The 27,278-nt window shown below is 50.3% G+C and overlaps 1 protein-coding gene across 5 annotated transcripts in view; it reads right to left on the bottom strand.

Moving 5' to 3' along the window:
• The window catches only part of DOCK1 (dedicator of cytokinesis 1), a 563,137-nt gene that overhangs the window by 448,628 nt on the left and 87,231 nt on the right, over window positions 1-27,278 (bottom strand). For 4 of the 5 annotated variants that reach the window (XM_052661098.1, XM_052661102.1, XM_052661100.1 and 1 more), the window contains exons 13-19: window positions 24,928-25,053; window positions 19,750-19,874; window positions 18,502-18,600; window positions 17,496-17,568; window positions 12,548-12,651; window positions 11,204-11,387; window positions 4,710-4,807 (exon numbers count right to left, since the gene is read on the bottom strand). In XM_052661098.1, coding sequence (XP_052517058.1) covers window positions 4,710-4,807; window positions 11,204-11,387; window positions 12,548-12,651; window positions 17,496-17,568; window positions 18,502-18,600; window positions 19,750-19,874; window positions 24,928-25,053 — 809 coding nt within the window. The remainder of the gene's footprint in view (window positions 1-4,709; window positions 4,808-11,203; window positions 11,388-12,547; window positions 12,652-17,495; window positions 17,569-18,501; window positions 18,601-19,749; window positions 19,875-24,927; window positions 25,054-27,278) is intronic. The other variant, XM_052661099.1, reaches the window with a different exon arrangement.

Raw genomic sequence — 27,278 nt, 5'->3', positions numbered from 1 at the left:
TACTGAAAACCAGTGAACTGTATGAATTAAAAGGGTGTTTTCCCGTATGTGAACTACACCTCGATCGCGTGGTTATTAAGAACACAAGAGTAAGTGAGACCGTCCCACAGCTAGGACAGAGGCGTGGCTATGTGAGATCCCTGGACCAGGCCTTCCTTGGCTGCTCGGCCCACACACAGAACTCCAGGGCCTCCCATGTCCCCAGAGGATCTCGAGACTGAGAGACCAAACACAGAGACTTGCCCTCCCACCGAGCTCCCACCCTGGCCCCCGTAAGCTGTGGAAGCGTGCACATTCAGGGTCCACCGCTCTTCCCTGGAGGCTCAGATGGTAAAGAACCCGCCTGCAGTGCAGAAGACCCGGGATGGCTCCCTGGGTCCAGAAGATCCCTTGGAGAAAGGAATGGCTACCGACTCCAGTATCCTTGCCTGGAGAAGTCCATGGACAGAGGAGCCTAGCGGGCTGCAGTCCATGGGGTCACAAAGAGTCAGACATGACTGAGCAACTAACAAAGCTCTTCTTCCCAAGAGACGACAAGCTCCCAGACCTAGCAAGCAATCTCAGATCCGTCAGGCATAAAATCCTCGTTCTGTTCCACTGTGCCTCTGACCCCCCATTCCGTGCCAGTAAGTGTCACATAGAAATGGGCAGGGGAATGAAACCAGCTGGACCAGGAGGCATTCTGGTCTAGACACCAATGGTTCTGTCAACTCTGTAATTATTTAAGCCTGCACCACCTTCATTACTTTTATATCATTTCCCATCATTTTCAGATTGTAAAAGCTTTGCAAAGGTCAAAACTTGATGCCATCTGCTAAAAGCCCAATGTTCCTGCCAAGAGCCTCACCGAGTGCCAAGCCCTGGCTTGGCACAATCTGAGGAAATAGGTCCACCCGCCCCACCCAGATGAATGACACAGAAACGGGGGCAGGGCCTGGAACGCCGCAGCAGGGCAGGGACCGGAGTGTCCTGAGGGTGGGCGCTCACCCAAGGCCACGAAAGGGCTGCTTTTGACTCCCACCCTCTCTCCAAGACCATCCACTGAAAACCACGATCACCATTTTCATACGAGCAAATATTTTCTTCAAGCAAGGTCACTTTTTCCAAATGACCAAATACTTTCAACAGTCTGTCAGGCAATGTCATCTTTCCAGTAAAAGTTACGAATACACAGGGACTTCTCTGGTGGGCCAGCGGTTCAGACCTCAGCTTCCAATACAGGGGGTGCAGGTTCCATCCCTGATCACGGAGCTTAGATCACACACGCCTTGAGGCCAAAAAACCAAAGACAAAACAGAAGCACTAGTGTAATAAAATCGATAAAGACTCTAAAAAATGCTGCTGTTGTTCCATTGCTAAGCTGTGTCCAGCTCTGCGACCACATGGACTACAGCACACCAGTCTTCCCAGTCCTCCACTATCTCCCAGAGTTTGCACGAATTCATGGCCATTGAATCTGTGATGCCATCTAACCATCTCATCCTCTGCTGCCCCCTTCTCCTCCCGCCTTCAACCTTTCCCAGCATCAGAGTCTTGTCCAATGAGTTGCTTCTCTGCATCAGGTGGCCAAAGTACTGGAGCTTCAGCTTCAGCATCAGTCTTTCCAATGAATATTCAGAGTTGATTTCCTTTAGGATTGACTGCTTTGATCTCCATGCTGTCCAAGGGACTCTCAAGAGTCTCCTCCAGCACCCCAACTCAAAAAAATCAATTGTGTGGTGCTCAGTCTTCTTTTATGGCCCAACTCTCACATCTGTCCATGACTACTGGAAGAACCACAGCTTTGACTATATGGACCTTTGTCAGCAAAGTGATCTCTGCTTTCTAATACGCTGTCTATATTTGTCATAGCTTTTCTTCCAAGGAGCAAGTGCCTTTTAATTTCGTGGCTGCAGTCACTGTCCTCATCGATTTTGGAGCCCAAGAAAAGAAAATTTCCACTTTCTCCCATTCTACTTGCCATGAAGTGATGGGACTGAATGACATGGTCTTAGTTTTTCTAATGTTGAGTTTCAAGCCAGCTTTTTCACTCTCCTCTTTCACCCTCATCAAGAGGTTCTTTAATTCCTCTAAAGAGTTCCTTTAAAAAAATGGTACACATCCAAAGAAAAAAATGTTAAGAAAAAAGTTACAAATACACAAAAGAGGGGTCTTAAATAAGTGGGATAAGATGTACAGCCTATAAATGTTCTTCCATATAATGGAAAGCAGCCCCATGCAAGCTGGGTCACCATGTGGTCCTTAGATGAGTCCGTTCTCCACTCTAGGCCTAAGGGTATTAAGAAATGCTGGTGACTGGAAAGATTAAACTCAGGCAAAGCAAGTAAGGGCCAGACAGGTCCTCCAGGCCTGGGCAGTTCCAGTGAACACAGGAAGGGTCACGAGAGAGGTGAAAAATCACCTCCAGGGATGAACAATAGGAGATGATAATAGATCAGCTAAAAGGAACAGAGGAAGGCAATAAAACCAGATGGCTCTAGATTTTCCCTGGTCAGTGTAACAAAAGTTCAACAGAAATACAAGTAATCCCTGACGTGATACAGGGGCCGCAAAATGAAAGAGGACACAATTTCATTGACTGTGGGTCTTTTAAAGAAGTGCTGTGAAGTTATTCAGCCAGTTTTCACCTGAATTAGGGAATTCATAGAACCCTGGGAAATTTAAAATACAATTAACATTGTCCAAGCCAGGAGAAGAAGACAAGGGCCGGGAAAAGATGATTAAACTTTGAAGATTAGCAAGGATATGTTTGAATGGTTATACAATGAATTCAGGAGAGCCACGCCACCGAATTAATTTATACTGAAGCTAACCACACTGCTGTTTAATTGAGACCATTTGAAGTAATTAATTTCTAGAGAGATAAGGTTGTCTCCCTCCGCAAGCATCTCACGGAGGGTACGGACTAAGGCAGCAGCACAGACCTGGCAGCAGGGAGCCTGCTCAGGGGGCCAGGCTGCTGCCACCAGCCCGGGTGGAGCCCAGTGGCCACGGATGGGCACTGCCTTCCGTACAAGGAGGAGTCACCGAGCAGACAGCAGACAAGAAGAGGCTGAAGAAAATACCAAAAGCGCCAACAAGGACCAAACTGAGCATTCCAAGGGACCTCCGATCACACCAGTCTGACTGTCCAATCTCAGATGAAGATTCAGGAGGGCATCCAACATTGCTCCAGAGCTTGCTCTGTGCAAGGCTAAGAAATAAACCAAGACTGCAGTGGGGAAAGCAGCTAAGGCTGAAGACTGCGACTTCACGGATACACCACCAAGTTTTCCACATCGATGAAAGAGCTTCTGGGTAAGTCGAGAGCCAGGATGGCAGGACAGTGATAAGGATAAAGCATGACACTCCTGCACACCTCCCAGGGCCAGAACCTTATGCAGCCTCCACAATGATCATCTGAGCAAGGCACTCTGATCCTGTCCATTTTAAAGCAGGGAAAGTGTGTGTGTTAGTCGCTTAGTTGTGTCCGACTCTTTGCGACCCCACAGACTGTAGTCTGCCAGGCTCCTCCTCTATCCATAGAATTCTCCAGGCAAGAATACTAGAGTGGGTGGCCATTCCTTTCTCCAGGGGATCTTCCCAGCCCAGGGAAGATCTGGGTCTCCTGCATCACAGGCAGATTATTTACTGTCTGAGCCACCAGGGAAGCCCAGCAAAGACACAGGCCACGGCAGGGAAAGCAAGGCTTAAACGAGGTTATTCAAACTACGGTAACCCCACAGTGAGGACCCACTGGAAGAGAACCCAGAGTCCTAGACTCAGTTGATTCCAAAGACCATTTCCAGCACAGTGAAGCCAGGCCACCCTCCCCGACCAGGGTCCAAGGACTCTGTCCTCCTAGAGGCATGTGTCAACATCCTGAAGACGCTGGTGGTTTAAGGGGTCAGAGCCAGAGCCCCACACCGGCAGACCAGGTTTCATCGCACTTGGCAGGTATGCTGGTTTTTACCACTCCAAGGTTTGTGACAACCCTGGGATCCAGCAAGTTTATCGGCCCCATTTTTCCAAGAGCACTCCCTCACTCGGTATCTCTGGGTCACGTTTTGATAATTTTCACGTTATTTCCAGCTTCTTCATTGCTATATTTGTGGTGGTGATGTGATTGGCAATCTCTGATATGACTACTGCAAAAGGGTTATCAATCACTGAAGATTACGGTGACAGCATTTCTCTCAACAAGGTATTTTTTAATTAAGGTATGGACATGATTTTTTTTAATTTTGGAAGGTTTATTGGGGGGGGTGATTTTATTGAAGTATAGTTTATTTACAATGTGTTAGTTTCAGGTATACAGCACAGTGGTTCAGCCATACATATATATCCATGTACATATAAACACACGTGTATTACATATGTATTATATATTGTACATAATACATTATATAATATATTATATATTATAGTTGTTTATATTCTTTTTCCATTACAGGTTTTTACAAAATAATGAGCTTAGTCCCCTGTGCTGTACACGAGGTCCCAGTTGGTTTTTTATATCCGAGTAGCTTTTCTGACACGATGCTACCACACACTCGAAAGACTGCAGCAGGGTGTGGGCATCCCTTTGATTTGCATCGAGGAACCCAATCATTCCTGTGACCTGCTTTCCCACCACAATGTGAAACCGAACCCAGCGTATCCTGGAGGCGTGGCTCTACTGTCCTGGGAGGCCGCACCTACCCCTGTTCCTACACTTCAGGCCACGTTACCTTCACCACCTCTCCGCCGTCCACCTTCATCAGCTGCCTCAGGTTCTGCTGCAGCAGGCTGGTGTTGGATCGCCACTTCAGGAGCCCCAGCAGGTCCACTGGAAACAGGAAACGACCATCAGTTCCCCCCAGCAAGGACCCCGTCTCCCTCATGCACCCATCACATCAGGTCTCCAACATCACTTTCTGAACAGAAAAACCAAGTCTATTTGGAAATGTTCTCCAGCTAAATATTTCAATACATTTCTAGAGGCATCCATGATGCCCAGTGCAGCTGAATCCATTACTTTCAATTACATTTACCATGAAATGATTTACAAACAAAAGATTCAGAAAGGCAGCTAGGAGCCCATGAAAGGAAGACCAGCCTTTCCACCTACAAGAAGGCAAATCAGAGCAGTAGCAGGCCTGCAAGGCCGCTCCTGGCAGCTTCTCCCCAGCGGTTATTCCCTGCTTGAGAATAAGACTCTTACTTTTTAAGATAAAATAATATAAAATAAGGGCCTCCCTGTCGGCTCAGCAGTAAGAAACTGCCTGCAATGTGGGAGACACAGGAGACAGGGATTCAATCCCTAGGTTGGGAAGACTCCCCTGGAGGAGGAACTGGCAGCCCATTCCAGTATTCTTGCCTGGGAAATCCCGTGGACAGAGGAGCCTGGAGAGCCGCAGTCCAAGGGGTCACAAAGAGTCAGGCATGACTGAGCGTCTGGGCATGCGATGTAAAATAACCAACTCAAACGCAGTACTGAGAATGCACGGGGACAGTCCCTGAAGGAGACAGGAACACTGGCCACTGCTGTACTGAGCCTGCCTCCCTCACCACGGCTGGGCCGTTCTATGAGTCTTCACGTTTGTTTTCTAACAGAAAAACCACAAGTTGAATGCATTGATTTTTGCAGACTAAAGACATTGTGGAAGACAATGCTAAGAAATTACTTTGTTTAAGGCATGAAGACAGACTCCAAAACATCTCGAGGAAAAGACGTGGGCCTACACAACTCTCACTTGAAGTCATATTAATATTCCATTACGTGAAAAAAACACAACTAGCAGAACACAGCTAATGTACTGTTTGTGCTCATCAGGAATGAACTTATGCTACAGACACTGTCTCTATTAAAAAAAAAAAAAAAAAAAACCCTGCTGCTGCTTCTGCTAAGTCGCTTCAGTCATGTCCGACTCTGTGCGACCCCATAGACGGCAGCCCACCAGCCTCCACCATCCTTGGGATTCTCCAGGCAAGAACACTGAAAAGAAAAACATAATTTTGGCAATAAGGTAGAATTTCAGTGAACACAAGACAACAGTTATAATTTAAGGATGTGAAACTGTTAGTCGCTCAGTCATATCAGACTCTTTGCAACCCCATGAACTGTAGCCTGCCAACCTCCTCTGTCCCTGGAGTTTCCCAGGCAAGAATACTGGAGTGGGAAGCTATTCCCTCCTCCAGGGGATCTTCGCAACCTAGGGATTGAACCCAAGTCTCCTGCATCACTGTCAGGCAAGAATACTGGAGTGGGTAGCCATGCCCTCCTCCAGGGGATCTTCCTGATCCAGAGATCAAACCCAGGTCTTCTGCGTTACCATCTGAGTGATCAGGGAAAGCCCATAAAGATCAAACCACATAAAACACATACAGGTGATGAGCACCAGACACACAGTCTCATTTATAGGACCTCACCCAAGCACAAGTGTTGAAGGTAAGAGTTACGAACAGGAAAACACAGGGGGCCATCCTAGTGTATTTGGAATATGAACAGCATAGTTTCAGGCATCATTTGGGCCATGCTGAGAGTCAGACCATAAAGAGGGCTGAGTGCAAAAGAATTGATGCTTTTGAACTGTGGTATTGGAGAAGACTCTTGAGAATCCCTTGGACTGCAAGGAGATCAAACCAGTTATTCCTAAAGGAAATCAATCCTGAATATTCATTGGAGGGACCGATGCTGAAGTTGAAGATCCAATACTTTGGCCACCTGATGTGAAGAACTGACTCATTAGAAAAGACATTGATGGTGGGAAAGATTAAAGACACGAGCAGAAGGGGAAGACAGAGGATGAGATGGTTGGATGGCATCACCAACTCAATGGACATGAGTTTGAGCAAGTTCCAGGAGATGATGAAGGACAGGGAAGCCTGGCGTGCTGCAGTCCATGGGGTCACAGTCAGACATGACTGTGCAATTCAACAGCAGCAACAACCGCTTTATGACCTTGGACAAGTACGTTCACCTCAGTTTTCCTATCTGAACAATGGGTGCATGGTTCCCTGAGTCACAGGGTTGGTGCAAGAATTAAACAGTAAGACGTGGAAAAAGCACTCAGCATGATGCCCGGCAGGAAGACCTGCAGCAGCCATCCATCAAACAGATGAACATTTTAGTCATTCATTGAGAAAGCTGACATATTTTAATTTCTAATCAAAAGGTAAGTCATGAGAAAGGCTACATCCTGCTCAGTCATGCTCTCAGTCCTGGGGTTAAGGGAGCTTTCTGCTGCTGCTGCTGCTGCTGCTAAGTCACTTCAGTCGTGTCTGACTCTGTGCGACCGCATAGACGGCAGCCCACCAGGCTCCCCCATCCCTGGGATTCTCCAGGCAAGAACACTGGAGTGGGTTGCCATTTCCTTCTCCAATGCATGAAATTGAAAAGTGAAAGTGAAGTCGCTCAGTCGTATCCAACTCTTTGCAACCCCATGGACTGCAGTCCACCAGGCTCCTCCGCCCATGGGATTTTCCAGGCAAGAGTACTGGAGTGGGTTGCCATTGCCTTCTTGGAAGGGAGCTTTCTACCTCATAAGAATTACCAGCAATTTTTTTTTTTTTTAAACAGAGGCTAGTTAATAATCTGAATCCATTCAAGCAAAGTTAGTGGCACTTTGGCTTAGAGGGAGGCTGAGGTTCACCTCTACACTGTTCTTTTGAGAAAAGATCATCATGTTAGTCACTCAGTTGTGTCTGACTCTTGGCAACCTATGATCTGTAGCCACCCAAGCTCCTCTGTCCATGGGATTCTCCAGGCAAGAATACTGGAGTGGGTTGCCATTCCCTTCTCCAGGGGATCTCCCGGACCTAGCGTTGGAACTCGGGTCTCCTGAAGTGCAGGCAGATTCTTTACCATCTGAATCATAAGGGAAGCCCTTGAGATTTTGGGAAATGAGAGAGGTCAAAGAGGGCAGGGACCTAGGGGGCTGGCCGAGCTCCCCCTCCTCAAAGGTGTCTGTCCACTGCTAACTGGCCCAGCTGTATCTTTCTGAGAACACCTTTGAGGAGGGGGAGCGTGACCAGCTCCTAGGTACCCAGAGCTCTCTCAATCCCCAGTAGCCGCTGCAGTCTGGCCCGTAATAATGCTCCATGTTAGGATTTCTCCCCTTCTCACTCGGCAGTAAGCTAATTCAGGAGAGGAACCGCATCTCCAGCTTTGTCTCCTCTCCCCCATAGCATCCAGCATAGTGCTGAGAACAGAGACGTTTCACACAAATCTCGATGAGTAATGCAGCACTCCTTTTCCCTAAGTATCGGACCTTCGCAGGAACAAATCACGGTCTCGGAAAAATGACTCCCTCAAATGAGAATCTGGGACTCAACGCCAACTGGGGCAACTCCATCTCACACACCTGACAAGCCACCATCCCGAGAAGAGGCATCGCTGGCTGGTGTGAAATGAACAACAAAAGACGGGTCCCCCTGGCTCTCAGTAAGCTGCGTCACTGAGAGCTGCAATTTCCTGGTTGCCCAGCAACAGCCGCTGCGGAAGCCAGGGTGCCCTGCCCTCAGTCCCAGGCAGAGGACTACCCTGAGACTGGCGGAACTCGAAGAGTCAGGAAGTCAGAGACAGTGAGACGCATCTCCCTGGGAAATTACTGTGACTTAATACCTTGAGAATATCCTGGTTCGCAGTCCTCTTCTCCAGGGACATGCGGGTTAAGGAGGATTCTGTGGGTGGGCCCAACCTACCTGCTATTCAGAACACTGTTTAATGGGGAAACGTATTCAAATTGCAAATAACAGCTTCCAAACATGCTTCTGGAATATGACCCATAGGGAAGAGGGTGGCTTATGACACAGCGGAGATGGCACGACACAGCAGACGCTGAAGTACTCCATGAGAGAGGCTGCCCTGAGTTCAAAGAGGCCTAGAATAGGAGTCCTCAACCTCTGGAATCCAATGCGTGATGATCTGAGGTGGAGCTGATGTAGCAATCACAGAAATGAAGTGCACAATAAATGCGATGTGCTTGAATCACCCCAAAACCATCCCACCCAGCCCTCTATCCCCCAGTCCGTGGAAAAACTGTCTTTCATGAAACTGGTCCCTGCTGCCAATAAGGTTGGGGGCCGCTGTCTAGAAGGAGTAGCTGGTCGTCGGGCAAGTGGACTGTGAAGGCCATATCCAGGGTGACATCTGACCTACGGGGTCCTCCTCACTGTAACCCAGTCTCAAACCAGCGCCCAACCTGCCGGTGGCATCTTCCTCAGGGAATTAAGCTTGCAAAGTGCCTGCACATAACCTACCCTTTCCCAGGCATGCAGGGAACCCAATGCCCCCGGGCAGGGTTTTCACCTGCTCAGAGCACAACCCCAGGCTGGGAGAATTCAAAATGCACCAGGCAAACCATGATAAGAAGGTATTGTTAGAAAGAGGTATCCAAGTGGCCTTCAAGCATCTGAGTGACATGCTACTCTCTGCCGCACATCCTCCACCCACCCCCCACCCCCGCAGCCGGTCCCAATTTACTCATGAGACAAATGGTGAGAAACATAGCTTGCAGAGCCCAGTACAACCAGGTGGATACAGCAGGCAGGGAAAGACTGAACGGGGCCCACACACCCCACGCCAGCGCACCCTCCGCTACCAAGCAGGGGCTTCCAGAATATGGGGCTACTTTTGGCCCCTGCTACTGCTACTGCTGCTAAGTCGCTTCAGTCGTGTCCGACTCTGTGCGACCCCAGAGACAGCAGCCCACCAGGCTCCCCCGTCCCTGGGATTCTCCAGGCAAGAACACTAGAGTGGGTTGCCATTTCCTCCTCCAATGCATGAAAGTGAAAAGTGAAGTCGCTCAGTCATATCCAACTCTTTGCAACCCCATGGACTGCAGCCCACCAGGCTCCTCCGTCCATGGGATTTTCCAGGCAAGGGTACTGGAGTGGGGTGCCATTGCCTTCTCCCTGATTATCCTGTTGAAGTCCAAATGATGACTGTCCCTTGGGCCCCAGCTTTAAGGACAACTCCCAAGACACAATTCATGACAGCAACAGACATTAATAATCAAAACCCATATCAGGTGGCTAAGTGGGAAAAATTGGATTTTCAAGTTGACTTTCAAGAGAGCATGAAGCTACTCCGCACAGCTGTGAGACGGTCACATTCAGGAAGCTGGATTATTCAGTGTAGGGTCTGTGCAGAGGGGTCTCTGCCTCTGAATCAGAAGTGGCCCCTGGCAGGGCAGCCACACTGCAGCGAGGCTGCAAGCAGTGGGGACAAGGCCGAGGAGCCTCGCCGCCAGAGCGGGGACGCCGGGCACCATCTGATGCTGCCTAAGACCGTGCTTTGGTGTGAGTGCGTCAGCAAGGGGCGCCTTATCTCCCCATCCGGGGGACTAGAAATGTTATCAACAGCAGCTTTTAAAAGTAAAGGTAACTGGTAATTATTTCAACGAGCAAAGAGGAGGGGGAAGGCCCAAGACGGTGGAGTCTCACACCGTACACCTCCCATAGCCCTCAGAGAGCCCTAGGAGACAGGCACTATAAGCAGGACACAGATGAGGAACACAAGCTTGGGGACCCTAGTTCAAGGTCATTCCCAGGGTTCAAGCCTGGGGCACTGGTCTGACTCCCAATTATGCAGACTTTCCTTTATGCCATGAAATACCTTCCCTTGGCCAAAATTCTTTTTCAAAAGTATATTCAGGGACGTCCCCGGTGGTTCAGTGGCTGAGACTAGGCACTCCCAATGCAGGAGACCTGGGTTCAATTCCTGGTCAGGGAACTAGATCCCACATGCGGCAACTAAGCTCCGGGGCAGCCAAACAAATAGATACCTAGATACGTAGACAGATAATTTTTTAAGAAAAAGTAAATTCGTCACTTTGAGGTTCATCCTTAGAGTAAAAGCAGAATGTGAGTTTCAAAGCAGAAGGCCCGTCAGCCCCGCCCTCTTTCCCCGGTCATCAGCATTCCCACAGGCCATCACAGAGCGATGAAGGGCTCACCGGTCGGGCTCAGGAACCTGGGGAAGCCTCCTGCATCCAGCAGGGAGCACGAGAAAGAGCCGGCAGAAGGAGAAAAAGTGCGGAGAGGCGTGCAGCTTCCACGCCCCACAACCACCGTTCTGGGTCAGCTTGGTGGAACCATCACAGAGCGAGGGCGCGCGGGGCTCACGGGTCGGGTTCAGGCACCTGGGGAAGCCTTCTGCATCCAGCAGGGAGCACGAGAAAGAGGGGGCGGAAGGAGAAAAAGTGCGGCGAGGCGTGCGGCTTCCACGCCCCACACCCACCGTTCTGGGTCAGCTTGGTGGAGCACACGAGCGTGGAAATCTGGAAGGAATCCTTGCTGATGGTGCAGCTCCCGAGGCTCTGCATGCTCTTGCCTGTGGCCGAGTGGCCCTTCTCCTCCAGCTCGGCCTTGGTGGAGGGCAGGCTCAGGTACGTGCCCGCGTCCTCCAGCTTCTTCGCTTCCGCCTGCGGGTTTAACGCCACAACAGGTCACACGCAACTCATAGCACCCCGCAATTTTTTCTACCCCTTTGTGATCCTTAATCCTTTGAACCATCATGACATTTGCTTTTTTATTATTTCCTGAACAGTTTATCTTTTAATGTTTTATACTGGAGGATAGCTGACTGACAATGTTGTGCGTACTTACAGGTACACAACAAAAAGACCCAGTTATACATATCGTCGTTGTTTAATTGCTAAGCTGTGTCCGACTCGTTTGCGAACTCATGGACTGTACCTCACCAGGCTCCTCTGCCCGTGGGATTTTCCAAGCAAGAATACTGGAGTGGGATGCCATTTTCTTCTCTCGGGGATCTTCCCAACCCAGGGATTGAGCCCGCATCTCCTGCATTGCAACTAGGTTCTTTACCAACTGAGCCACCAGGGAAGCCTATAGTTATACACCTACATGTGTCTATTCTTGTATAAATTATTTTCCCAACTAATTTGCTATATAATATTGAGCAGGGGACTTCCCCAGTGACCCAGTGGTTAGGACACCTCGCTTCCACTGCAAGGGGCATGGGTTTGATCTCTGGTCAGGGAACTAAGATCCCACGTGCTGCACAGTCAAAAAAATAATAATAATAATAATAATAGGAAAAAACAGCCACAATATTGAACTGAGATCTTGTGCTAAATTGCTTATTTTTAATATTTCCCTTGTTCCTCTAGATGAATTCACACTCACACAGCATTTTTTAAACAGAATCTAATGTGTTATTATGGGTTTCCCAGGTGGCTCGAGTGGTAAAGAACACGCCTGCCAATGCAGGAGATTTAAGAGATGCACATTCAATCCCTGGGTCAGGAAGATCCACTGGAGAAGGGAATGGCAACGCACTGCAGTGTTTTTGCCTGGAGAATCTCATGGACAGAGGAACCTGGTATCCATGGTGTCACTAAGAGTCAGACACGACTTAGCGACTAAAACAAACAAACATCTCCCCTTAGGAACAGCTAAAAAGCTGAAATGTTCATCTGAAATGTTCATTTTCAGAATTAAGAGTTGCTAGAGAACATTGTTGCCACAAAGATGGGAGATGTCCACTCAGGCCAGGAAGCCCAAAAAGGCTTGAAGCAATCAACATCAACAGCATCACCCCGATAGAAAAAGAACGCACCTTGTAGACGATGAGATCGTGCTCCCCATCCCTCAGGGTGGTCCCATCGTAGCGCATGAGCTTTACAAAAGCGAGGGCAAATATTTTCTCAGATTTGTCCTTAGCTGCAACAGAGATCAATAATCATTTTCAACGGCCGTCACGACAAAAATAACATCAAAAACTGCCACGAGAGCCGCCTTTCTGAAAAATAACAAAACCGTTTTGACAGATATTGAAGTAAACATAAATACACGGAGATGGAGGCAACATTCACATATCACAGAGGGATCCTTGGGCTCAAGCTAATCTGTAAACTCAGAGCAATGTTAGAGTTTCCTCGTGGAAGTTCAAGACAGAATCTGGAGTAGAAGGATGCTTTTGAAGGGGAACGTGGAGGGAGGTCTGCAATACTGAAAGCTGAGAGTAACTAGAAAGAGCTAACAGTGCAGACGGTGTTTGCAGCCTAGGGATTCACAGATAAACAGGGCAGAACACACAGGCCATCGCAAGTGACCACTATAAGGAGCAAATCCTTCCCTGAGAAAACAGACGGTCAACACAGAAAACCAAGACAGAGAGATGCCCACCTTGGACCCTGCACTAACGTAAGCCGCAGGTGGACTAGACACTGAAACATGAAATTTCATTCACTTTGGCGAGGAAGTCCTTCCCCCAAAATCAGCATGGGAGACTCAGCTCTTCATTTCATTCAAGTTTCCACCAAGGAGTCACCAGCTTGGAAGTGACCAGCCTGCCCCGAAGAGCAAATGCAGACCCTCGTCCTACCTGGCACTCAACTGATCGGTCTTCACAACGGCCAGGAACTGAACTGTTAGGTTTTGTTTTGTTCCACAAAATTGTTAGGCTGAAGCCTAATCCCCACATGGCTGTACTGGAGAAAAGGCCTAAAAGGAGGGCCTTAAGGTTGAATAGTCATAAGGGTGAGGCTCTGACCCCATAGAATGGGGGCCCTTATAAGAAACAGAACTGACACCAGCTCTATCCTCCTCCATGTGAGCTCTCAGCAAGAAGGTGGCCGTCTGCAACCGGGAAGAGGGTTCTCACCAGACCTGACAACACAGGTGCCCTGAGCTCAGACTTGCAGACTGCAGAACTGTGAGAAATCGCCACTGTTAAATCACCCAGTCTATGGCATTTTGCTGTGACTGCCCAGCAGATTAAGACAAATCCCAATCACTACCAGATTACCAAGCCTGTACCGTGTGTGTGCACGTGTGTGCATGCGCCGAGTGTGTGTGTGCGAGTGTATGTGTGTGTGCGAGTGTGTGTGTGTGTGTGCATGAAAATTTATCATTAGCTTCATTCACTGGGTTTTCCCATGAAAGAAACGTTGTGTATTTTTTCACTATTTCCCCAGTGTGTAACGTACTGCCTGCTATATATCAGATACTCAATAAACATTTGTTCTAGTTGGGGAGACGCCAACAAATGAGTTCTTTCAGATAAGAAAGAAAACAAAAGTCCGGAGCTTATTAAAGCGCTATGATGGGAACAGGGACGACCCAGCTGGCTGGTCAGAAAGGTCTCTCTGAGAAGACAGACTACATATGACCCAAGATGTAAACCCTCCAGAAAAAGAGATGGCCAAATACAGAGGCCCTAAATAGGAGCGGCCTGGCTTGCTTGGGGGCTGACAGCCAGTGGGGCTGGTGAGCAGAGGGGAGTGCAGGCTCCAGGGTGGGCAGGTGCCCGATCAGGTAGATGTGAATGAGGACTCTGGGCTGAAGAAATGGATGTGTGATGAATTTTCAGAGAGGCAAGCTGAACACAGCATGGAACCATTGAGTTCAAGGCTAGAAAATACCTTTAACATTACAGATCCCAGGTTCTGTTTTTAGAGATGAAACAACAGAGGTCCGAGAGCAATGCATCTGCCCACCTTGAGTCAGAGGCTCAAAATACTTACTCTAGGACATCACTGCATGAGATACTATGTCTCATTGATCTTCGCATTCCTGGAATACAATAGGTGCTCAATAAATGCTAGCTAATGAGGTAGGTGAATGATTGACTAACCAAAGATGAAAGGACAGATAAAAGCAAAATATATGTACCCTAGGAATCAAGAAATAACTTTGTGAAAGGGTTCTTGAAAACATAAAACTTCTCAGTGTTCAAGAGAGAGGGAAGAGATCCTTCCAAGTTTGTGCTGTGCTGAGTCGCTCAGTCGTGTCTCTTTGCAGCCCCGTGGACTGTAGCCCACCAGGCTCCTCTGTCCATGGGATTCTCCAGGCAAGAATACTGGAGTGGGTTGCCATGCCCTCCTCCAGGGGATCTTCCCAACCCAGGAATCAAACCCAGGCCTCCCACACAGCAGGTGGACTCTTTTCCACCTGAGCCACCAGGTTCTAAGTTTGTGCAGACATGAAGAACATTAAAGCACGTCTCTGTGAAATCAGCCGTGGTTCAAGACGTGTGACCACACCTGCCAGCAGACAGCTTCCCCCAGCCCTACTATTAAGTAGGACAGAATTTAAAAGCGCACCTTTAAATTATTAATACTCTGCCTCTTCACATCAGGAATGGACTGCATTTCTCGCATGTTCATTAGCAGCCATGACGAGGCAGACAACACATTTACACGTCAGGAGTCACAGGAGAAGACCTCATGCCCCAGAGGGCAGCAGGCAGGGCTGCCCACCCAGCCAGCCCCCCTACAAAGAAGGGAAACTCCTGGGAGGTCGGCCTCAGAAGGCACACATCTGCCCACATCCAGAGGAAACATCAGCTGATGCATCTGGAATTGCTAACACGTTGCAGGATGGCATTAGACCGCTCACATACCAGCACCAAACTTTCCCAGCAACCCCAAGGACAGAGCCCAGCGTGAGAAACCCCATCACCTGCTTCCAGAAGGGGTAAAGCAACACGTTTTGCTGGGGACAGTAGGGAGCGGATGCAGTGTGGCCTCAGCTCGCCCCATTTCTCCCCCAGAGTATGCGCAGACAAGGCACCAGTCGAGGCCCCCCTGTAGCCCCCATCGCTAGGGTGGCCCACCAACTTCACCATCATCACACTTGCTATGCTCCACACGTTCCCCCAACCCCCATCAGCTGTGGCCGGGGGGAGTTCATTAATTATGCAAATGTATCATGATAGCATCATGTCTGTAATGAGTACTTAAAACTGACAGGGAAAACAAGGATTTGGAAAATTAAAATGCTACCGAAGAGATCCCTCTGCCATAATCTAATCTATTAATTAGGGGGAATGACGGTGTTCTTAAGGGGAAGCGTGCTTCTGCGAGAAGTCCTCTGTGCATTCAAGAACTCTGCCTGCCCTGCAGCAGGGCTCCTCACCCTCACCTCCCCAGCAGCCCCTGCCCCACGCCACCACGACTTCCTCTGTGCAGGCTGCAGAGCCCACCACAGCCTCCAGGACTTGGCTGAGGTCCATCTAGTCAAGGCTGTGGTGGCAGTCATGCATGGATGTGAGAGCTGGACTCTAAAGAAAACTGAGCTTTATAGCTGGACTATAAAGAAAGCTGAGAAAGTTGCTGGGAAAGTTTGGTGCTGGTATGTGAACGGTCTAATGCCATTCTGCAAAGTGTTAGCAATTCCAGATGCATCAGCTCATGTTTTCTGTGGATGTGGGCAGATGTGTGCCTTCTGAGGCCGACCTCCAAGTAGTCATGTATGGATGTGAAAGTTGGACTATAAAGAAAGCTGAGCGCCGAAGAATTAATGCTTTTGAACTGCGGTGCTGGAGAAGACTCTTGAGAGTCCCTTGGACTGCAAGGAGATCAAATCAGTCTATCCTAAAGGAAATCAGTCCTAAATGTTCACTGAAAGGACTGATGCTGAAGCTGAAGCTCCAATACTTTGGCCACCTGATGAGAAGAACTGACTCATTGGAAAAGACCCTGATGCTGGGAGATTGAAGGCAGGAGGAGAAGGGGGCAACAGAGGATGAAATGGTTGGATGGCATCACCAACTCAATGGACATGAGTTTGAGTAGACTCCTGGAGTTGGTGATGGACAGGGAAGCCTGGCGTGCTATAGTCCATAGGGTGGTAAAGAGTTGGACATGACTGAGCAAATGAACTAAACTGAACTGATTCTGTGCCAAGCACTGTGCCAAGGGGAGGGCAGCTTCCACTTCGCTTGGTCATCAACCCCCCCGGGCATTTCCCCCTGAGGCTGTGTATCTGGAAACACACAGAGAGTCAGGGCTGAGGACCCCCCACCCCTGTGGCTCTGGTCCCCACAGGGTCGTGGGTGATAAACACGCCCACCGAGGCTGCCCTTCCCGTGGGGCCGCTACATACACCACTGTAGCATCACTTGCATTCCCAACTCTTAGCCAACGGCCGGATGGATACAGCCCACAAGGGGCAGTAATGCGTCTTCCCCATGTGACTTGTACTTGGTGGCTAACAGAGGGCTACATCCTTAGCAGACAATGAATTCAACACAGGCTATGAGACAAACTTCATCTTCAATGCTAAATCCTTCTGGAATGTGAGTGATACGAATAGCCGTTCTTTCCTCCCAAAGTCTTGGCATCATGTCCAAGGCTATACCAACACCGGCAAGAAAAGGTCGGCCTGAGTTCCAGACACCAGTGGCTGCCAGCAAAGCCAGAGAGGGCTCAAGGTTTTCAGCACCAGCACAAACAGCATTAAAAGCAATTTGTGAAATCTGTCTGTTACAGCTCAGCGATTTTCTGACAGATGGGACAGGATCACAAAACAAATGGGAAAGACGAAACCCAAGGGTAGAGTAGGAAGGAAGGGCACCTCACTGGACAAATTCGAGAAGAAAATGAAGATCTCCAGGGAGCAGCTCAACCAGAGTGGACAGCACTTCACAGGACTGAGTTCACCTGGACATGGAGCTGGAGTGTCAAGACCTCCCTGTGTTACAGTAACCACCGTCTAGAACAATCCAGAATAAGTGCACAATAATAAATACACACAGGCTAACGAGGCGTGTGGCTACTCACAGTCCTGGGACGATCTGTGTCGGAAGGTAAACCGGAGGTGACTGCGGTTTACGTCCTCGATGGGGATGGCCACCTGCAGGATAAGCAGGGAAAGTCATCACCTTTACAGCACCTTCCCCTACAGTCAGCTTCATTCTGCTGAGACAGCCTGGAACACTCCACACACTTCTACCCCACAGGGTGTGATCTTCCCAAAGGCAAATGCCCTTTGAAAATTTACACCAGATAATGCTGTCCAGGATGCCACGTGGACTGGAAGAGGCAGCTGAATTTTTTTTTTTTTTAATGTGCTGATCCTCACAGTGAAGCGTCTATTTTTTAAAGTTGCCATTTATGTTTTCAGCCCCAATTTGGAGGTACCCATGTTCCCTTGTAACTGTGGAGACCTGCCCTTGGCTGCAGCAAGAAGGCTGTTCTTTCAGGACACAGAGTAAAAGGAAAAAGACTCAATACATGCTGCCTTTAAGCCATGAGTGTCCGTAATCTCATAGCTGATGTTTGGATTCCAGAGCCAACCACTGGCCTGGTGTCCCAATACCCAAGCCCACGGAGTGTGGGCTGGTTCATGGTGGGCGGGGTGTCGGGGGCTGCACTAGGAATCTTGGGGCGTCACAGCTGAGCCAACAGGATCCAGATCCCCAGTGATGTCCTCCATGTACTATCACCTCTGGTTTTTTTTCCATTTGCTGTAAAGACAGCACGCCTTACATAAAACAGACCCGAGAAGAGACAGACAATAGCGGCCTGTAAAGGACTCTGTCATTTGTCTCCAGGAAAGTCTTGCTTTTACGTCCAAAAGGAGATGAGAGTAAATGTAAATTCCAAGAAACCCCAGCGAGGTTCCTTAGCAACCTTCTTGAACGACTTTGTTGAAAGCGCTCCGGGGCTGGTGGAGGGTACCCACTGGCAGGCAGCCCTGGGGAGGTGCGAGGGGGCGACATCCTCGGGATACAAATGAGCCTCCCATAACCCACCCCATGGGAGAACAGGGCCATGGAGATGATACCTTAACCGTCTCAAACCAGCGCGGCTGTTTCACTTGGTAGTAAATCACCGACTTGTACTCTGAAATCGCTTCATCACCAGCGCCGGGGAAAATCACATGCTTTAAAGAAGCATAAACAGATCGCATCAGCCGTCGTCGAGCCTGACACTGCATCCATCTCCTCATCCCACCCCTGTTAGATGAGCCGGGAGAAGGAGCAAGGGTGCCCCAGGAATGCCAACAACCCCGGGGCCCACAGAACACGCCTCCCCCAGTGACAGAAGGACAGGTCAGGTTGGGCCCGGCGGGCAGCAGAAAACCTTGCCCGCAGACATCCAAGACCTTGATGGCCACGCGGCCTGGAGATGCTGCTGCCTTCCACCCTCCATACCCCTAGTAACACTCACCCCGACCGGCAGGAAACCCCCTGTCTCCTGGTGGCTGGAGAAAAGCACTACAGATCAACAAGGAGCTGACCATTCTCCATCCCCTTCCTCCAGCCACAGACACTGACCATTCGACTCTAAGGAAACACCAGTAAAGCCCAGGGGCAGCACGGCCTGTTTCCAGAGAGACGGCAGGGCAGGGCCACTGGAGGTCGGCCAGAGAGAAAGGATGCACCCACCTCCAGGCAGAGCCAAGCCTCAGAGGTACCCGCAAGTCACTGCTCTGGGCCACGTGGGCCCCGGGAAGCCCAGGATGCAGTCATGGTCCAGAGAGGCAGCTGGCAGGGACTCCTGCTTGGGCTCAGCCTCCAGTCCCCAGAGGAGGCCACGGTCCCCAAGTCCCTCCCTGGACAACTGCAGGGTGCTGCAACCACACAGGAGGAGGTCTCCGTGACCACCATCCAAGAAAGCACAAGGTCAGAGGCCCCAATTCCAGCCCGAATTCCACCTCTCACGGGCTCTCTAACCTCAGTCAAGTTGATTGATTTCTCTGGGCCTCAGTTTCTTCCAGTCTCAAAAGATGCTAATGACAGTATCTGAACATCTAGTGTGGCTGCTCGCCCTCCAAGCCTTGGGTTTACGCTGGCAAGTGGGGGCCCAGGAGGGATTTGGCAAAGGTGGTCAGGACCCCAGGGACATCCAGAGACCATCCAGTTGTGGGACCCACTGGAAACCAGCCCTTTTGGGTAAGGGAAAAGGAAGAAACAGCAAACGTTCTTCCCGAGAAACAAGACTGGCTTTTCACATTCCGAAGCAGAGGCAAGGCGCACACGAGGGAAGTAAGACTCCAACACCACAGGTTCAGCTTTGCAACAACAAATACCTCCAGCCGTTTTCCATCTTCATCGTAAACAGACACCGTAACTTCGACATTCTTAGCTGTCGTCTTGCTTCCTTTATCAAAATCTCCTTGAACTAATGTTACATAGATATCATTTCGAACATCACCTGGGGGGAAAAATTACACCTTTGAAACCAATCCATTATTCATCGTGTAACTGAATTTTGCCAAACTCACTGTCTCTCTGAGCAGAGTATCATAAATACTGTATTAGGTGATTATGAAGTATTTTCTACAAAACAGTCTCTGCATTTAATAGCATAACAAAGGCAATTTGCATCATCACTGGAAGACTTGCAAGAAAGATGAAAATGTCTCAGCCTCCAATTATCTGCTCGGGGCTCCTACACTCTGTGGGCAGCGAGCTCCTACACTCCGTGGGCAGCCTGTGCCCAGAGCAGCTCGGATGCAGTCAGTGGGTCTGCACTGACCCTACCGTCACCCCAACCCTCAGCATCCACGGCCCACTGCAACCCCCATCACCAGCCCTTGTCATCTGCGTCTCAGCAGTCAGCACCCCGAGGATCACCAGCAACACTGGCCTCCTTTCCAATCCACTAAGGAGTTAAACAAAAAGCAGCATTTGAGCCACAGGCCAATGTCCTGAGTTGACGCCCAGGATCGGGGACCAGGGATGGGTCAAGAAACTTTCTGCAAAGGATCGTCTCTCCTCCAGGCAGGCAGCTGTCCAGATCCTGAACGAAGCCACAGGGAGCAGAAGAAAAGACTTAGACATCTGAAAGTGAGATGGGCCCTAAACCATGCAAAAAAAAAATATATATATATATAAAAGACCACACACATGCAACAGATGAGCTCAAGACGCTTCCTCCAGCTGAGAACACACGAAGCCCCTAGTAAGGGTCCGATTGGGAAAACTCTGCAAGCTTCATTAGCAGCATGATTTAGAGGAAGCACCGCTACCCTCTGAATGCTGCTCTGCCGTCTGTCTGGCCGCCTCCCACGTCTGACACAACTTCCCTCCCCTGGGAGATACGAGCAAGGGTTGTGTCAAGAGTGGCAAACGACCTGCTCTGGGCAAAGAACAAGGATCCCAGAAGGAAAAAAAGAAAATCCCGCTGGTTTCTTGGTTTTCTTTTGCCATTTAGATGGCTCTATTCTGGCTTTTAATGTATGCGACTGTTATATTAAACTTTCATTTAAAAGTCATCATTGTAATAATCCCTGTGGGTGGCTACCACTGCCACAGCAGCTGCTGGAAGGAAGAAGGGCTGCGATCGCTGATACGGACCACGGAGAAGTTCAGAAGGACGGCGCGCACGGCCGGGGGAGGAGGCAAGGCTGCAGGTCCAGGTCGCTGTTGTTCAGTCGCCACGTTCTGTGCGACTCTTTGCGACCCCGTGGACTGCAGCACGCCCGGCCTCCCTGTCCACTGCCAACTCCCGGGGCCCAGCCAAACTCATGTCCATCGAGTCGGTGATGCCAACCAACCATCTCATCCTCTGTCACCCTCTTCTTCGGCCCTCAATCTTTCCCAGCCTCAGCGTCTTTTCCAGTGAATCTGCTTTTCATATCAGGTGGCCAAAATATTGACGCTTTAGCATCAGTCCCTCCAGTGAATATTCAGAGTTGATTTCCTTGCTGTGTGACCTTAGACAAGTCGCTTAACCTTCAGGGCCACTTACCACTAAAACCACCTTACCGACCAGGCAGGTGGTCTGCACAATCTCTCCGCCTGAAAATTCTATCAGACCACCAAGGCCGTCATCAAAAAGGGCTACAACAGCTTCACACGGGGCTTCAGCAGCCAGAGAAGGGGCATGTGCTGGGGAACAGGATGGCTGAACCTCAGGGTCTCCTCGTCCGACTGGCCTAGAGATTCTGGCTCCAGTCCAGAAGTAAGATCCCATACGGAGGTCAGCATCTCTAACGGGCACTCAGGAGAGGATCTTAGCAAATGCCTCCCAGGCTCTCATTCTGGGGAGGAAGGAGTTGGAAGCAGACGCGGGGGGCCCATCCACGCCTCCAGCCACCTTCTTAGCTCAGAGGACAACTGTGCTCCCCACCAGGATCCCTCAGAAGGACCCCGGGATTTCCAGGGGGCCACGAGAAGGTATGAGAAGCAGGGACAATGGTGGCACGGCCAGCTCTCCCACTGTGCAAAGGAGACACGTGTCTCCATAAACATGCGTGTGACTGGATGGAACGGGTTCTACCAGGCTAAACGTAGGGATCTGAATGACCACGCCCCCCAAGGGTAAGATGCTCCCAACCTCTCAGCATCCCTCAGCCACAGAGAACATGGCTGAGTCCCTCAAGCCGGGCTTGCTCACTGCAGGAACGCCAAGCGCCAACTCAGCACACCAAACAAGCCAGAACAATGGTCAGCTGTATAGGTTTCCCACAAACCTATTAGGAGATTATCTTAGAGGTTTAGACTTACTCTTTAAGTCTGTCAATCATAAGGGAGACACAACCAGTGTGAACTAGAAGTTTCCCAGGTTTCCCAGTCACTTGGAGAGAGAGAGGGAGGAGAAAGAACATGCCCCCGTAATGCCCTTAAAATAATCAAAGCGATAACTCTGAAGCACCCTTGTGCACACAGGGCTCCTGATGTCAGTGACGCTGTCCTCATGTCTAAATTTGCGTCTCAAATCCACATGTAAATGATACGTCCACTAGAAGTCCAAATTCGTTAGCTGTGTATAGAGCAGACGACTTCCACAAGCAATAGATGCCCCATCATTTCTAAACGTGCTGTGCATCACGCTTTCATCCTATACAGGTCAGACTGGCTAAAGCTCCATCTAGCCAATGTTAGATGTCTTTTCCCATCAGTTTAACAGCATTGACAATGAGCCACAATTGCCTGGAGGAACAGAGGTAACATGTCCCTGAATTGCCCTATAATAAACAAAGGGATAACTTTGAAGCACCTGAGTGACCGGCTCTTCCCTGTGAACCTACAGCAAAGCCCTGCACCAGGGGCCGCAGGCAAGCGCTGACCACAGGGTGGTTTGGCCTCATTTCCACTGTTCATTAGCCATGTGACTTGAGGCTGTGGCTTAATTGTGATGGGAACTAGTTCAACACCCATGTGGAGGCCTCCAGGATCCTTTTGAGGATCAAGCTAGGTAATTAATAGCAGCATTATCTGAAAACCAAAAAGTGTCCCACAGATATCAGGGATAAAGATTCACAGGCTTCCCAAGATCCCATGATATCAAATCTGATGATTAATATGAACATTATTTGGAAACAGAAGTCATATTGTAAATATCACAGATTAACCTTAATATGGGAGCTCATTATCAGTTTAATAAGCTTAACCACAGTTGGATGGGGGCGGTACTGACATGGTAACTCACACACCCTGAGTGGGAACCAAGGTAAACCAAGGGGCTCCTCATGGAACCTGTATATTCACGCATGCCAGCTGTCCCTTCCTGCTCCTCCTTCCTCCTTTTGATCAGATGTCCATCCAGACTGTGTCCCTGTCTCCCTCATCCAACCCTCATCTTCGAGAGGAGCTGCCCCCTTCCAGAAGTCCCAGTGGCCGACATGCACCTGTCCCCACCCCAGCCTGTCAGGTCCAGGGTGCCCAGGGGACCTGAGCAGGCCAGGTCAGATGACGATCAGTCTCCCTGTTTGGAAACACTGGGCAGAAAGCATGTCATCTGCTTCAGGACACTGGGATTTGGGAAGAAGTGGGGTGCCAGCATGACCCGTCCCCAGAGGATAAAGTCAAGTTGCAAAGGAGACGGTGCAGAGAAGCATAGCTGGTGGTCCAGGCTGGCCTGGCAGCAGGCGCTGTCTCTCTCTTTCAGCCACACAACTGACAAATATCCCCAGGGTGAGGCTGTCTGAGCTGGTTGTGTGCTTTCTGATACTTAAACCCTAAAGCATCCTAACTCCAGCCAGATCTCCAGGTAGGAATCATTATTGTTCTCATGCCTGGGAGGAGAAAACACAGCTCAGAGAGATGGGGTAACCTGCCCAGGGCCACGGAGGGGCAGAGTTCAGACACACAGCAAGGGGTGTGACCCCAGCCTGGACACTCACAGCTGAGGCCAGTGGGTGGGGTTTCAGGGTGGTGGACCACTTTGGGGGAGTCATTTAACCTGTAACCGACCCAGAGGGCTATTTTTAAAACGTGGAGCATACTAGGGTGTATTTACCCAAACTGTACTCCCTTCATTGTGAACATGTCCTGGACAATTCAAACGCTGTTAGAGATCCCAGGACAGACCTGGGGCCATCACTGTAAGCCTGCCCCACCGTCATCATCAGTCCATTCCTTAGAGCCAAAAAGTACATTCTGCACAGGCTCTCCGAAAGGTCCCCTGCCTGCTCACCCTCTACCACATCACTAAGCAACACCGGCCACACACTCTCCATGCTTTCAGCCAAGGTAAGTGGGATGTCACACACCCCTCCTTCCCTGCCAGACAAGGCGGGCAGAAGACAAATGGCAGGCATCTTGACTGGGGCGACAACAGGGCATGGAACAGCAGTGGGTTTGCTTGCAATCGCGGCAGCGTTTTCCCCAGCCAGCGACAGAGACCACCTGGACGTCTCAGGCTTGTTTCTTTGGCCAATGCTCATTCCGTCCTCTTGTCCCTGTTCCTGCGTCACCAGGAGTGCTCCCAGATTATGATTAATATACAAGAGAGACCTCCTCCCCGGGCCTGATCCCTAGTTAGCTGTCCCTCTGACCGCAGTCCTGTCTGCGGGAATGACCCACCACCACGCTGGGCTTTACACGCTCCACGCTCTGCTTGGCTGAGTTCCCACGTACACGTGTCTCTTTGTGGCAAGGTACACAGACACTCCCACCGCGGCTGCACCCAGCACCCGCGCAGGGCTAAAGGGTACCCGCACAGGGCTAAAGGGTACCCGCGCAGGGCTAAAGGGTACCCGCGCAGGCTAAAGGGTACCCGCGCAGGGCTAAAGGGTACCCGCGCAGGGCTAAAGGGTACACGCGCAGGGCTAAAGGATACCCGCGCAGGCTAAAGGGTACCCGCGCAGGGCTAAAGGGTACACGCGCAGGGCTAAAGGGTACCCGCGCAGGGCTAAAGGATACCCGCGCAGGGCTAAAGGGTACACGCGCAGGGCTAAAGGGTACCCGCGCAGGGCTAAAGGGTACACGCCCAGGCTAAAGGGTACACGCGCAGGGCTAAAGGGTTCATCCGTCCTTACCAGGCATGATGATCTCCGGGAAGCCTGTCTTCCGAGCCACTGCTGTGGTCCTATCCACCAAATGAGGAAACTCTTTTCTAATCTGATGGATATCTCCAGGAAGTAATTTCAATGTTACCCACAAACCTAGGAAAGCAACAGTTGCATGAGTCAGGTTATATCTTGTACGTCTTCATATCTTGTATGTTTGTAGAAGTCTTCACAAAATCCATCTCAATGAATGAGCAGTTTTTAATTCACCAGGCAATGTCTTAAGCGAAAGTAGAGGTGGATGAGAAAAAGGAGAGCAGCCAGGGAAAAGCAGCTTGGCATGGGGGAGGTACCAGCATCTGACCACCTGGGACACGAATCCCGCATCGGCACATCCTAAGGTCATGACAGCACTTACGTGCTACCCTCGCCCAGACCTGATGACTCTTCAGAGTTGATACTGTGTTGAAGATAAATCAGAAGGTAGCATTTTGCTGGGAGGGGATTGAGAAGGCTATCATTTCCCATTCTCCCAAGAAGGATGATAGCAGAGGAGGATTTGGGAGGTACACAGGCAGCTTCATGAACCCACGAAAATACCAGTCCTCTCGGGCTCTCAAGAAGGGAAATCACGGCCACTAGTGGACCACCCACACGACGGATGCCGGCAGTCAGGGCGGCCCCGTCCCTCTGCTTCACAATGTTGCGGCAAACAGCGACTCGTGCCACCCAACCCCCTTCTCCAAGGGGGAAACAGGGACTTCCCAGCCCTCGAAACAAGACGCGAGGATGCCCAGGAGAGAGCACAGTGACCCTGTGAGCCCCACCCACCCTCCCGCCCTCCTTCTGCAAAGCTGACGCGTTTTGTATAGAATATTCCTAGAGCAGCGATCAAACAATAAGAGGGGAGAAAGCTGACACTTAACAAAGTCAAAGACAGGAGGCAAACCAGCAGCTCTGTCAGCTGCTTTCAACGACATGCCATCCTGGCAGGGATGGAGGGGTCACTCTCAGGAGGCAGGTCAGGGTCTCCCCATCCTTGAGCCCTTGGGGGCCTGGCCTGCTTACTCAGCTCTGTGGGACACCGCTCCCCCCTACCCCGCCCACCGGAAGATAACATTAGTAGCAGCTTGCTCAACTCATTGATAAACCGGTAAGTAGCTAACATCACTTGTTATAATTTAAACACAGAGATTAATTTTTCCTGTTTATGCTAGGCTTGAAACACTTCCTCAGAGGAGGAAATGAGGCCAATTTTCAAAGGAAAAGTGCATTTTAGGTTGAGTTTTGCTTAATCAGAGTAACTAAACACAAAGGGGACTAGCACATGCTGTATTTCAAACAGGGGCCGATCCCTCGGTTGGGAAGACACCCTGCGCGAGAGCACAACAACCCAGTCCGGTGTCCCCGCCTGGAGAATCCCGTGGCCAGAGGAGCCTGGCGGGCTGCAGTCCGTGGGGTCACAGAGCTGGACACAACTGAAGCGACTTAGCAGGCACGCACACACGCGTTTCAAACAACAGGGGCAGATGGCTGGACGCACATGAGGATTCAACATCCAGGTAAAATCCCATGCCCTCTGGGTCCAGGCTTTAGAATAACTTGGGCTAAATTTAAGAGATGTTGTCTACTGTGAGAAGGAAAGATGTAGATGCGAAGCTGAACTAGGCCGAAGCCCGGAAGCCAGTACAGAAGAGGCGGGTCATGTTCCTCCAAGTCCCTTCCGTGGCTCCATGCACTTGCCTGTGACTTGATGGGTCACCACTGATGGGAATAGGAGCTCCGCTGGGCAAAACCCCGGAGACCCTGCAGCTCGCTCTGGGCTGCATTTACTGGGCCCCGCCCAGCTCTCCCTAGAAAGCACTGAAATAGGCCTGAGAGTGAGCCCCGGAAAAATGCCACTCCCTCACGTCCGTTTCAAGGCCAACATGAGCCAGTGACATGGCCCAAGGTCATTCTGGTTCTGGAAGCCACAAGGGTCCGCTTGAAAGCAGTCAATGCCTTTGTCACTTAGCTCTTCCCATGACCTGAAACCACCCCTCCTCCCTGAGAAGTTCAAGGAATCGGGGACCCTGGCCTCAGCCCATCTCCGTGACACAGATTTTGGCCACAGTAACAGGGACACTGACAGAGGCAGGGCTTGGGTCCTCTTTTTAAGCAAGTTCCGGCTGGCCTGCCCGCAGTCTCCACTTTTCCCAGGTGACCCTGTAATAAAAGTGGGTCAAAACTCGGATGACACTGCAGGAGGAGCCAGAGGCCTGGGGACCCCACCCCACAGCGGCTCCAATCAAACAGCTTTAATTGGGTCTCCCCGTGGTTTTCAATTAAAGTGCAAATTGGGAGGGCTGGTAATTGATGAGAAAGATGGGTCCTGGGTCAGC

The sequence above is a fragment of the Budorcas taxicolor genome, chromosome 23 (genome assembly GCF_023091745.1).
Source record: "Budorcas taxicolor isolate Tak-1 chromosome 23, Takin1.1, whole genome shotgun sequence".
NCBI lineage: Eukaryota > Metazoa > Chordata > Mammalia > Artiodactyla > Bovidae > Budorcas > Budorcas taxicolor.
The sequence above is the reverse complement of the archived record's forward strand: the minus strand, read 5'-3'. Positions and strand labels throughout refer to the sequence as shown.